General features: G+C 34.7%; 1 protein-coding gene across 1 annotated transcript in view; it reads right to left on the bottom strand.

The window, feature by feature from the left end:
* The window catches only part of LOC580223 (ryanodine receptor 2), a 173,182-nt gene that overhangs the window by 36,839 nt on the left and 121,575 nt on the right, over nucleotides 1–14,768 (bottom strand). Inside the window, exons 74-82 of the mRNA XM_030999251.1 lie at nucleotides 11,971–12,020; nucleotides 11,585–11,645; nucleotides 7,438–7,682; nucleotides 6,490–6,571; nucleotides 3,852–3,994; nucleotides 3,131–3,266; nucleotides 2,572–2,625; nucleotides 2,228–2,343; nucleotides 88–266 (exon numbers count right to left, since the gene is read on the bottom strand). Coding sequence (XP_030855111.1) covers nucleotides 88–266; nucleotides 2,228–2,343; nucleotides 2,572–2,625; nucleotides 3,131–3,266; nucleotides 3,852–3,994; nucleotides 6,490–6,571; nucleotides 7,438–7,682; nucleotides 11,585–11,645; nucleotides 11,971–12,020 — 1,066 coding nt within the window. The remainder of the gene's footprint in view (nucleotides 1–87; nucleotides 267–2,227; nucleotides 2,344–2,571; nucleotides 2,626–3,130; nucleotides 3,267–3,851; nucleotides 3,995–6,489; nucleotides 6,572–7,437; nucleotides 7,683–11,584; nucleotides 11,646–11,970; nucleotides 12,021–14,768) is intronic.

Genomic DNA, 14,768 nt, shown 5'->3' with positions numbered 1-14,768 from the left:
AAAAAAGGAGTGGCAAGCCTAGCTTTCCTGATAAAAATATGGCCCTGTTTCTATTAGAAAAAGGACTAGAGAAAAAGCTCCACTGACCTCCAAGATGGCAAACTCAGCCTCCTCCATCTCCTGTCCACCCATGGGATACTCCTTCTTGAGATCTTCCTCTGCCTTGAAGACCTTAACCGTTCTCTCCTCCAGCTTCTCAATCACCGGCACAAAGTGGGTCTTCAGAAGCTCTGGCTGGGCGTCGTTCAGGATGGGTTTAGCAGTGGCTGCATGGTGGACACGAAAGATATGGAAACAGCTTTTAAATTTAAAAAAAAGTCAAACTTGCTTTAGTGACCACCTGTCTATAAAGACCACATTTTTTGTTTCCCTTGAAAATGGTTTCTCATTGAAACATGTACTAAAGGAACCTGTCTACAAAGACCACTTTTTGTGTTTCCCTTGGGCGGTCGCTAAAGACTGTATAAGGAATAAAGCAACAAAAGACTGGCTTACATCTCTATGAATTACCTTCCCCTGTCATCTACATAAACAAATGTCCCAAGACATTGTCCAGATACTTTTCAGATGAGTGTATGGCAAATGCTGGCTTAGGGTCCTTAAAAATGTCATTCCGATAGCTGTGTATTTTATTGGCACATCAATGACAAGTGTAACAGAAATAATAGAAAGGCCGACCACATGTCCATAAAGTATCTCCACTGGAGCCGTCTACTGACCTTAATTTACTAGTTTGAGTTGCAATCACTGTTAATTATCACTTTGGAACAGACTACCTTTAAATGTCAAAAACTGTCAAACTGATAACCTATTCAAAACTAGTCTTAAGACACATTTATTCAAACTTGGTTCGATGATTAATTAAATCTGTTCACTTTGATGTGTATGTTTATTTGCACTTTTTAGTTTTGTTAAATATGTAATTGTTTTCCGGCTATTTTGTGTGTTATAGCGCTTAGAGACTTTGGTGGTAAGCGCTTTATAAGTAATGTTTTTATTATTATTATTATTATTATTATGTCTGTGACATCAGGGGCATCACTAAATCAATGAGTAACCAATGCCAGTGTTGGTTCCATAAAGGTACTTTCTCTGCATCCATGACATGCTTTTATTCACATGACTGTTACAACATTACTCATCACATACATGGAATTCCTATTCAGTTACCTAACAGGGCATGACTGAGTCAACCAGCAATGGACCTACTTGCAATGCGTGATGTGTGCTGCATCCCGTGACAGGGTTTTACTCACATGACTGTCACAACATTACTTATCACATACATGGAATTCCTATTCAGTTTCATCAGAGGGCACGACTGAGTCAACCAGTAATGGACCTACCTGCAATGCGTGACATCCAGGTACTTTTTCTGTATCCCATGACCGGCTTTATTCACATGACTGTCACAATATTACTTATCACATACATGGAACTCCTATTTAGTTACCTCACAGGGCATGACTGAGTCAACCAGCAATGGACCTACCTGCAATGGGTGACATCCAGGTACTTTTTCTGTATCCCATGACAGGCTTTATTCACATGACTGTCACAACATTACTTATCACATACATGGAACTCATATTTAGTTACCTCACAGGGCATGACTGAGTCAACCAGAAATGGACCTACCTGCAATGCGTGACATCCAGGTACTTTTTCTGTATCCCATGACATGCTTTATTCACATGACTGTCACAACATTCCTTATATTGAACATGCATGGAATTCCTATTCAGTTTCATCATAGGGCATGACTGAGTCAACCAGCAATGGACCTACCTGCAATGGGTGACATCCAGGTAATTTTTCTGTATCCCATGACAGGCTTTATTTACATGACTGTCACAACATTACTTATCACATACATGGAACTCCTACTTAGTTACCTCTCAGGGCATGACTGAGTCCACCAGCAATGGACCTACCTGCAATGCGTGACATCCAGGTAATTTTTCTGTATCCCATGACAGGCTTTATTTACATGACTGTCACAACATTACTTATCACATTACATGGAACTCCTATTTAGTTACCTCACAGGGCATGACTGAGTCAACCAGAAATGGACCTACCTGCAGTGCGTGACATCCAGGTACTTTTTCTGTATCCCATGACAGGCTTTTATGCACATGACCTCTACAACATTACTTATCACATACATGGAATTCTATTCAGTTTCATCACAGGGCATGACTGAGTCAACCAGCAATGGACCTACCTGCAATGCGTGACATCCAGGGTGCGTTCTCTAAACCGAGGTTGTTCTTGACCAGGGTCAGGACGTTGCCTAGGGTGTTGTTAAGATTCCCAGAGTTCACCATGGTCCAATAGTTGCTACAGAAAGAAACAATATAAATTAAAAAACAGCCATCAATTACCAGGATTGTAATCAAGATATGAGGTCCCAGTACAAAAACCTGCAGGGGAAATTTAATTCCATTCTTTTAGCAGTAGGTCTCGGTGTCCATACCAAGAGAGACATCACACTTTCAGTAGTGTTTCAATCCCACCACACATTGCACTCTTTTGATTGCAATACGCCAAGTACTGATGTGAACTCACCCTTGTCTGCGGCAGATGTTATCAGGTCCTTGTTGCCACCAGTAATTCAAATAGCTATGGGAAGAAATGAATGAGAGAAAGAACAGATAACTAAGGATTTTGAATATGGAACAGTATGGTTGGACTAAGAATATTTACATTTTTCATCCCGAAAAAAAAACAAGGTTCTCCATTATAAAGTATTTATCTATGCCAATTTTATCAATAAAACATATATGTACATGTACAAGTCAAAATTTCACTCTTGAAAGTTCAATGATTTTTTTCTTCCAAAAGAGACGAGACTAAAACGAAAGATCACATTGTTGCACTCAGCTACAAAGAGACACGCATGTCATGTATCTATTTTGTATGAGTCAATTTGAATTAAGCTATGATTTAATTGTTCAATATTCAATCAAGCAACTGTGTTTTGTTTGTAGAACATGTATCTGACCATTTTTATTTTTGGATTCAAGAATCCTGCTGACATTCACTAAGCATCGGTCACTTATTGGAGGCATTACATATTAATTTAAAGTGTCACACATCCACAAAGAGTGTGAGGTGGTCCACTAACCTGCAAAGCATGGGTAGGATGACCTCAATGATGTGAGGAGCCTGGTCGTACTTCGCTCCCGACATCGCCATCTTGTCGATCTCTGTCACAACAGCGGGCAGAGTGGGGATCCCGGCGGCAAGCTTAATCAGCTCCTCTGGAAATTAAGTGGAAGAAAAAACCAAAGATGAGAAGAAAATACCAGAAGCCATACAAATGTATTTCTTACATACGTAATGACATGTTTACTAAAGAATCAAATTTTGTGAGATAAAGTTTTCTCTGTCACAAGATCATGGGACTATAAAACAAGGATACACTACAATCGTCATAAAACTACCTTACAAAAGATTTATGTAAAGCCACATGCATAGGCTGAAAAAGTCACTTTCCACAAAGTTACACTTGTCATAAGGTACATGGAACACTTTCCATAGAGTAACAATTTCCATAAGATATCACTTTTCAAACACTTTTTCATATAAAGGTAAGACTTTCCATACAGCAGCACTTTCAATAAGGTAACACTTTCAATACATAAGGTAACACTATCCATTAAGTAACGGTAACACTTTCCATAGGATAACACTTTCCATAAGGTAACACTTTCCATAAGGGTAACACTTTACATAGGTAACACAGTCCATAAGGTAACACTATCCATCTGGTTACAATTTCCTTAAGGTAACATTAAGAACAATATATCACTTTTCACAAGGTATAGCAAAGACGATACATGTACCTTTACCCTCAACAGTGGCGCCTCTCAGCTCGATCTGTCCAAGCAGAGAGTTAGGGTTGTTCTTGTTGAGGTGTGGTTCCAGGAAGGCCACAGGGAAGGCTCCGGAAAAGGCAGCGAGGAGCTCGCCGATGGCTGGACGTAATCTAAAATTCAGACAAAGAAGGCGATAGATGACCAGTGAAACACACAATGCACACATTGTACTTGCACATGCATGACGCTGGTATACAATTTTCGGCTACAGCCTATGAAACTAAAAGCCCACAAGACCAACAATGTTATCGTCATGGGCCTTCAGATATCTTTGTGAGGGCCCCCAAAAAAGAATTGTTGTTCTCATGATCAGTGGTCTTGTGGTCTACTGGCATGTTGGTCTGCTGGAACGTCCGTTAACACAGAGGTAAGACTATACTTCTTGGGTTTGTAGCAGATTTTGTGCCCTGGTCTGCTGGGATGTTTGTGTATGTTCCCTGGGGCAACACAGCGTTTATGTTGTCTTCTGAGAGCCAGAAAGGCTTCAACTCATATCCATCAACAATGAGTTAATGCCATTTTGGTTCTGAGCAGAATATGTGATCTGAAGAGAGTGAAAATTGAAATATATTTTGCACAATCACCAAGCGAATATATAGTACATGCAACCACTAGAGCAACAGGCATACTAATTTACATTTCATTATTTAATAAATGACTTTCATTTCAGTCTTTAAAAATGTAGAAACCATTTTAGAGCTCAAATAGAAAGACAAACAACAAGAAAGTCAGGAAAATTTATTTAAACTACTATTTACTAATTTTTTCATTATTTTGTAAATGTATGTATTTTACTAATACTAATTTTTAATTATTTTGTAAATGTAAGTAAAAGCAAGTTAATGTCAAATCTATTCAATAGAGCAAGCTTTTGAATCGTCAAGTTTCAAGACCACAGGCCTACATTTTGCTATCACTACCTGACATTTATATAGATGAAGCATTTGAAAAATAGTTTATAAAGAATGCAAAAAAAGAAGAAAATAAAACACTTCTCATATTGCACATGCCATGCTGAACTCTCATTGTACTATTTCTGAAATTCACTGAATACCTAGCTAAAAAGCAATATGTTTTAAAAAGGCTCAACTTCAAACGTTGGCATCTACATTGTATATTTTCATACATGTTTTATTATCAATCATGAATGTACATGTGAAGTCACTTGAATGAAGTGTGCATTACATTCAACAGCAGAAAAAGAGGGAAAAAATATATATACATGTATGTAGTTTAGTTAGTGCAGTGATAAAATATGTCTGAAGTGTGCAGGGAAAAATGTAGTGCATTACACCAAGAAACTAATGTTTGATTTTTTCTATATTGAAAATTTGTAATAATCACAATATACCTTTGGGTAAATACCATAAGTCATGAAAATCCATGCTTAATGCTCAATACACTCAATATTTTTTTAAATACCTGTGATACTTCTTCTTATTATACTTAATCATCAAAGTAAAAATACTGCATCAGATGAAAAAATGCTCAAATGAGCATAATGGTATTTTGCACGTATACTCACGAATACATCACATCAATGCAACATTTGGCAGCAATATTTATTTTACAAGCATATATAATTTATAATAAAGACTTGAAAATTCAATCTCTTTCTCTCTCTCTCTCTCCATACACACACATATATATATATATATATATATATATATATCCCTTTCTTATTACTCCTTTCACAATTCTGTACGCTGAAGCACAAAACTTTTATTCATTGTTCATTCAATCATAATAATCAACCAGATTCAACAGTTTAAGCATAAATGATTCTATTGTATTATTAATCAAATATGATATAATTCATGGCTGTTAGTCACTGCAAGAAGGCTACTGATGTATTGCATTCAAACTGTCTTCTCATTCAATCCTTGTTATTTTACCTCTCTCCAACATCTTTGGCCTCCTCACTAAAACAGAGAATAATCAATTGATTGGGTCACAGACTATACTACAATACGTGCCCCTTAACCACCTGTATTAGTGTCCCCAACATATCTATACACTACAATAAACAGAGAAGTATTGGATCTTTGCTGTGATATCTCATGTTCATTATCTTTATAATATAAAGGAACAGGTATCAATATTAAAATGGTGTGTATTTGAGAAAGCTTTATGTTCATTTGTTTGAAAACAAGAAGATGGCAATTTTTCCTTCTTTTTTTTCCAAGTGAATATTCAGCTATAATTCACCCACGTTATAAAAGCTGATGCATTGTCTCATTGGTGACCCAAAACATTCCTAAATGCAGACAGGGTTCAAAAGAAAATATTCCTACTGACATTATTAATAGTGCCTGGAACTAAAAATCGAGGGGGGAAGTAAGACTTGATTATCGATGGGTACATGTAATTGACAACACAAACAGAAGGGATTTGAAAGAAAAGTAGAATGTTGTATTCTAGATGTATTTCTAGATAGGGATACACTTTATTAGTAAGGATCAAGAGGAATCATAATTTCAATAAAAACAACGTCACCACATGATTTCATGATAATATACTTTAAATTGACTTTAAATTTCAACAGAAGAAAATACGATCTGCTCCTAGATGTCTAGTTGATTGTGCAAGCTGTAAATATACTCACTTCTTGACATAGATGGACTGGTCAGCACCAACTTTGTAAAGACAGCTGAGAATACGATAGCAGTACACTTGGATTTGATCCACTGTGCAAAACAAAATGACAGACGAAAAAAAGAAGGAAAAAGGCAATTATACATGTATATCAACGATAAAATCATTGTCCGTCAATAGTGAGTACTACTAATGTCAAAGTAATTTCAATTTGCTCAGTTGTATGTACTTTATTGTATTCCTACTATTACTCTTTTTTTTAAATAGTTCCCTAGAATCGCCCCTTCAAGTGATGTACATTAAAACTATTTTAGAATTTAGAATTTATAGTCTACATACATGTACGTAAACATAAAAAAATGACTAGAGTAAAAATAAAACCTTAATGAATTAGAGAGAGCAGATTAAAGAGGATATTTAGTCAATGCAAAATGAAAGATTATATTTTATGTTAAATTTGCAAATTTACCAATGAAACAAACTACAAATGAGGACTTAAACAAATTAACCTGAATGAGAACTGTTCATAAACTTTGTTGTTGGCATTGAAGGGATTGATAACAGCAGCCTCAAGCATTAGGTTTAATGCTAAGTTTGCTGGATTCTATAGAAACCTACTATTCTTTGCTTCCAGATCCTAAGTTGAACTTATCTCTAAGTTGAACCTAACAATTAAGCCATTAGCATCCTTGAAAATATTTTGTAAAACTTATATTAAAAGGCATAAAATGTTGATTCAAATCAATCATATTTTCTATTATCATGGTAGATTCATGTTCTTGATGTGGAATTTATGAAAACTCTAAAATACTCAATTTTTTTATTTTGAATATATTTCAAAATAAGGCTACAAATGGCTATCCATAATATTTAAGTCCAACTTAAAGTGAAGTTTGACTTTGAATCTTTGTGAAACACCCCCCTGAACTCCAGATGAGATTCAACCACGCCTACTCACAGAGCAAATCAGCACCGTAGTTATGCCTGGCAAGATGTTGGAAGAGGCTGATCAGGACGGGAACGAGCACGCCCGGAACGTAGTTAACTGCCAGGCTGTGTTTGTGGACCTGATTCGACTTGATGTGCGTAAAACGCCCTCCCGAGGTGACCGAGTCTACAGTAGCGACGAGGTCGTCAGAGGCGTGGCGAAAGAAGACAAGCAGGCCATTCTTGATGGCATCAGCGCTGTGCTTCACAACAGAACTGATAGAGGGGGCAATTGGATAGGTTAAAATCTTCTTCTTTTTTTTTTCTTTAAAAAAAAATATTGTCACATCTTATAAATGGCCATGCATAGATGGGACTATGAATTGTTTTACATATGCATTATGAATTATACTATCCTAATAAAGCAACCTTTTTTGTGTGTCGGAACAACAGAGTATAATTGTGTATTCACTGTAAATATGATAATATAGACTGGTTGCAAATTAAATTAAATGGGACCCTCCACTGATGAAAATTGTTTATTGCAAAGAGAATTTCCAAAAACACAAATATTGAAAGAATTTTTTTTTTTTATCATTATGACTTTAGTGAAAATACACTTTTAACTTCTATATGTTTTTAGTAGATGTACATTTTATACATAACTACCGAATGATATTAAACAAATATTCAAGGAACATTTTCTAATATGAGGCTATAAATTTATGATTACATGTACCGTATATGAATTTGAGAAGGACAAAAGGTGACAATATATGAAAGTATCATGCATTAGTTTTCCAGATAAACCTGACAGATGTTTTTTTAAATAGAAAGGTTTCTAGATACAAAACATATTGAATGACTGTAATCTGATAATAATAATAATATAAATAGTATACAAATATATTTGACTTCTGAGAAACTGAACAGTATATAGTTAACATTGATACATAATTTGAGTTACCTTTAGTTTCTATGCATAACTTCCATTCTCTAAGTCAATATTACTGAGTAATTATGTTCAAAATTATAAATTAAATGAGCGAATTTTGTGTAATATGGCAAAACAAGAGGAAAGTTCCAAGAGCATTCAAAGACACGAGTGCATGTGAGAGAAAATGATTCATTTAAGAATCAAGTTTTGAAAAAAACATGAATTCAAACAGTGTGAGATGGAAGCTGCAGAGAAATCATGCAAACGCATTCTTCTATTTTGAAACATTAAAAATAAACAGAGAAAAATTATTACTGAAGTACACTTTAAAATGTTTATCAACACTGTAACTTATCATGAAAAGGAATAAAGAGGGACTGACCAGTTTTCCTCTGACAGAATAAAGTTTACATTGATAGTAATATAATTATATACAGTGGAAAAGATGATTGTCCGAACTATCAAACACAATGAGCTATAGTTACAGCACATGTACGTAGAGTCTTGTTTTTAGCGACAAGGTATTAAGTGAACCACACATCTTGAAAAATTTACACTGCTGCAAAACACACAGAATATGAACGTTTCATTGATGCTGCGAAGTAATCCTTTAAAAACGCTCAATATGAGTAAAAATAAACAGCAGAACTCTCCACTAGGAATTTTAGTATATCTCCTTCCATTTCCAAAAATAATGTAACACATAAAGGATGGTTCTCTTTGTTATTTGCTCCTTGGGTACAGATTTCTTCCATTTCCGTCTTAAGTTGAAGGAGAAATTAGATAGTGAATCAATTTACATGTATCCTACTTCTATATGTACATCGCATACAAATATGCAGCAGAATACAATGTATGTACATGTACATGTATATAGCATTGAGTATGTATATAAACATTGAGTGAAATACTGTTATTGAGTATCTTGCCTAAAGTATATCAATGCACCATTTTCTTCTTAATATATTTCCCCACAAAGAATGAATATGATATGATAGATGGTCAATAAATAATAATCTTTTTTTAAAGGGAGTGGGGTGTGGCATGGGTGCTTTTTCATGAAATCAAATCTGATGGGGTGGATGATGGTGGAAAAAAAATGCAAAAAGGGTAAAAACAAACTAAAACCACAAGGAAATGATTACAAAAAGAGGGTAAAATACACAATGACTGGATTCAATAAGATGCATGAAAGGGCAAAACAACATGGAGCTAGGTGTTGACGTCTTAAAAGATGATAACGGAACTGGCAGAATTCAAATGGGGGAGGGGGCGGGGAGGGTGTGAAGAAAGAGCCCACACGTTATGAAAGAAAAAAATTCACACTCGGTACCTTCGCCCATCTGAATGAGACACCCTAGGGTTATAATGAGACAGAGATAGAGATACGCATGATGAAAAAATGGTGCATGGGAGAGCAAATCAAAAGATCAAAGAAAATCTGGGGGAAAAAGAACGGGTTATGATGAACAAATCAAAGATGTGGGTTTTAAGCTTTGTGGAGCCTTACATTAGTACTAAATCAATGGCAGTGAGTTTATCAAAGCAACTGGATTAAGCATTATGATCACTCTAGAATTTTTCAATATATGTTTATTATCAATTGCTATTCACATGATGTATACAATACTTCAAATATAACAAAGTTATTTTGGGAGTTGTATTGCTAAGTGATTATCACCTCAAAATAAATATATATATATATATAAAGACACATATTACAAATCTTGGTGGAAAACCATTAAACTACAGTAGTAGCACATGATGGATAAAAAAATTATAGACATACATACAAACAAATCATGTATAAGATGATGTCATATATTTGAGATGTGCCATTTTCTTTTATCAAGGATCAGCTGCTGTTATTTAAAACATACTGCTCCTAATACTTAGAGGATTTTTTCTCCTTTTTTATATCCATGTTTAAATTATCTTTCTTGTGGACCTTAGGAATATACCCAATGGTGATTTATACAGAAACTCTATTTTACACACAAGGCAGCTTTGTGGAATGTACTGGAATATAAAATATATAAAATACAATTCATAAACAAATTAGGAATGCATCTGGTCAACCAACATTCGCCTGTATCTGTGATCTTTCCAAGTTGGTGTCCAAATGAGACATCCTGGGCCCCGTTTCATCAAACTTTATATCAATAACAATTGCAACAGATCTATGACAACTTTGCTCTCGGCCAATCAAATGCACTGATTTCAGTAGCTTATAACAGTCAGTGGGACCTGTTATTGATAACAAGTTTTATGAAACAGGGTCCTGGTGCATGCCAACACTAGCTTGCTAGGTGAAAAGGATTGTCAACTATCACATTTGGTCTTTTGTTCAAAATCTGCAACTTTTTGTGTCACTACATTTTGCTCAGCTTTCACAGACCACTAGCTTTTTTTACTTTTTAGAATAGATGATACATTCATATCAAGACCTGTCAAAATCTGCCAATTTATTTTAAAGTAATTTGATTTTGGTTTTGCAGATGTACAATTTCTATGAAAGCAAGTTATAGGATGTGAACAGATGTATGAAGTAACAGCTGTGACTTTTCATCTCATGGCAGATGTCAGGAAAGTAGTACAGAGAGTGTGTGTGTGAGTAAAAATTTATGTAGTAAAACCTGCTTTAGTGACCACCTGTCTACACAGACCACCTTTCTACAGAGACCACATTTGTTGTTTCCCTTGAAAATGGTTTCTCATTGAATCATGTACTAAAGGAACCTGTCTACAAAGACCACCTGTCTACAGAGGCCACTTTTTGTGTTTCCCTTGGGTGGTCACTATAGACAGGTTTGACTGTATATGACAGAAAGAGTTTGTGGGTGTGTATTGTGTGTATGTGTGATAGAAAGAGAAAGTGGGAATGTGTTAATGTGAAACTTACGCAGAGAGAAATACAGCATGTGGGTGCGTGGGTGTGTGAGTTTAGAGAAAAAGAGATAGAGGTTGTGAGCCTGAAGATGTAACATATAGTGTGGGTGTGTATTGTGTGTGTATGTGTGTTATAAAATAGAAAATAGGAATGTGTGCATGTGAAAGTGAGGAAAGAGAAAGAGAGGTAAAGCGTGTTGGTGTGTGTATATTTAGAGAAGAAGAAACAGTCGTTGTGGGCCTGAGTATCTAAGATATAGCGTGTCTGTATGTGTATGAGTGTGACAGAGAGAAAGAGAAAGAGAAACAGAGAGAGGGAAAGACAGAAAGAGCTTGTAGATTAACCACTTACCTGGCATCAATAGATTGTGCAACCACTCTGATGCAGCGAATGAAGGGCACTAGATCACGACCTGCCGAAAACAAAGAACAGAAATATCATATCACAGACAAGCAGCAAAGACATTGGTATCAAAGACAAAACTGTTTTTTGTGTACCTTCCCCAATAAAGCCGCTATGAATTTTTGTTAACCACTACTGTAATTGTCTATGACTATGATTATTTCTATATATAAACTGATCCGTAAAATTTTACCAGTGAAAAACAAATTTTTGCATGGATAATAAATGCTTAATCAAAAGAATAAAGCACAGAAACATTTTATTAATCTTGATCACATGTTTTGGGTAAAATGAAAAGGAAAAAAAGAAGGAAATTGTTGATCTTGTTCACTCACCAAATAGATTGATCTTCTGTCGAATGAGCTGAGCAAGCTTGCAGAACAGACTGGAAAATAGAAAACAGGAGAAAAAGTTCAGAGTACACGTAAAATCTGCTAATTCTATCATTCTCCTATTACTAATTTTAGACAAATGAATGTACTTGAACAGATTTAACTTTAAAATGTACATGTGCATATGACTTCAAGATAAAATGAACACGGTCGTTGAGGCTAAACTTTGTTAGCAAAAATGTAAATATCCATTCCAGACATTAATAAAAAGAAGATGTACATTTATTTACATTTAGCAAGTAGCATATACTGAACAGATTTCACTATGTTATACCCAGATTCAAAGATATGCAGCTGATTTACATCCACATACATTCTTGTAAGGTTGTATTAATTGGTGGCATTGAAAAATAACATGTATTAACATTATGTAAAGCAAATTATATGTATATTAATGGTAAAACTAACAGGGAGAATTTTTTAAAGATTAAAATATATATTTTACAAGAAACTGTCTATTACAATTAGAGAGAAGCTTTCTTTCCAATTGTTCCCTGTATGGCATATCTGATACCTACATCAACATTGTTTATTAAAAAAATATGCATTTTGTTAATAGACAGTAAAAAAAGGAATAAAAATTCCATATTTGTTATATCTATCTACAGGACTACAAAGAATGCTATTGACCCCTAGTAGCCTGCAAACAGGTTTTGGATATGATAGAATATACAGGTGCAAAGAGTAAAATAGATAATAGATAGCAAAAATAAAAACACATGATCAAAAATAAAATGGCATTTGATTGCCATACATTACAGTCTTTGAATTTGACAGAGGGAAGCATAATATTGCATGGACACAACAATATACTACATCTTTATTTTTTACCAAATCATGTAAAAAAAAATGTGCTCCATCTTTAACCAAAACATATATACAAATACAATGTTGAGAGGCATGCACTGTGAAGTAAAGAAATGCAAGGCATCAAATAGGAACAAGACTGATCCAATCACACAGTAATTAGCAGAACGGAAGCAAAACCTGACAGCACAATACCTTTATAATTCTGTGAAGCGACCCATTTTAAAACATGAAGGAGAAGAAAAAAAGAGTCTCCTGGGACATACTTGCATTGTACAAGAGGATTACAGCTTCAATTGACTTGATATATTTGCAGATTGAGAAGGATGATTGCTTATTAATTGATTAAACATTATTAAACACTATCAATAAATAACATGAATTATGCCAATTTACATGCACATGTCACCATACAAATGTTTGCGGAATTCTCACACATATTTTCTTTTCAGATCACTCTAAAATGAATATCGGAAACAGTATTGTTCTGGTAAAGGGAAGCTTTCAATAATTTGTTTTTCTTTCTTTTAGAGGGTTTGTATGCATATAAATTTGTGAACACCAAAATACACCCAAACAGATATGCTCGTCTCGTACAAAATTAATTTGTAATGTGACAGGTACATATCTACAAAATTAATGTACATAAACCTAGAGCTTACACGTAGCTCTAACTAGTAGTGCAACACAAGACCCTAATCTACATCAGTTAGGTGATCAAGTTTGCTTTATCTACAACTACTTGAGGCTGGTTTAACATGCATCCCTCTATCACCAATAAATACAAAACTATCTAAGATAAATATACACATCTCACAATTATCAAACAGAACCCCGGAGAGAGCAGAAGGAACAACCACATGCATCGTTAAGAAGTCTTCACTTTCCTTGGGAACTCAGTTCCCTAAAGCATATATTGAAGTGGATAATTGTGAGCTAGGTAATAAGGGTACCTTGAGCAAAATATATGATCCAAATGAATGACACACATGCACCAAATTAAATTTGACTTTCTACTAACTTATACACACAATTACATAACTCATGTACGGGTATACGATTCGAACAGATTCAAGGTAGAACAGATCTTTACTACACCGCTAAAATAAGGAAGTTTCAAGTACATCCACAGTGTTGGCCTGGGTCATGAACGTGGTGAAAGTTACTATTAAACATGACATTTTTCTTTCTTTACAATCTTAAAATCAATAAAAATCTAATAAGTCTTAAAAATTCACTAAGAAATGTTTGTCCTACAAAAACTCTCAAAATATATTCACAAATTTGCTAGTCACTAATGACAACTTTGAAAAAAGAATATGGATCTCAGATTTCAAATCATTTGTATCAAAAAAGTATGCCATTTGACAGTAACAAAATGGAGAACTTTTGACAAAACGCCTGGATGATTCATGAATAATGCAGGAGTTTGTTGATTGAGCTAGAAAAATCACAGATGAAAGCATGTAAATTCACTAACACTGTGGATGACTTCTACATGTAAATACACCAAATCCCCACCAAACATGAAGCTACCTGACATAGCAGCACTATTCTCACCTGGCTACCATAGCTTTCTCCACATGAGATGCATAGGGCATAAACATCATCTCACTAGAGGCATTGATTGCAAACGAGATTAGTTGGGCGGAAAATGAAGAGATAGATATTAGTCAGGTTGTAGCAGCCAGAAAGCGATTCAAAACAAACCAAATGCATAATATAAATCAGGAAAAGGTGAATAAATGAAACAAAGAGATGGAGATGTAAAGGAGGAATATTTTTCAAACTAATAAATAACGAAATAATATTTGAATAATGAACAAAATGGAAGGTCCTTTGTATATATATATATATATATATATATATATATATATATATATATATATATATACAAGGCACTTGGTAATTTTGGGTCTTAGAATGAAGACTAC

The sequence above is a fragment of the Strongylocentrotus purpuratus genome, unplaced genomic scaffold, assembly GCF_000002235.5.
Source record: "Strongylocentrotus purpuratus isolate Spur 01 unplaced genomic scaffold, Spur_5.0 spur5_scaffold_5, whole genome shotgun sequence".
NCBI lineage: Eukaryota > Metazoa > Echinodermata > Echinoidea > Camarodonta > Strongylocentrotidae > Strongylocentrotus > Strongylocentrotus purpuratus.
The sequence above is the reverse complement of the archived record's forward strand: the minus strand, read 5'-3'. Positions and strand labels throughout refer to the sequence as shown.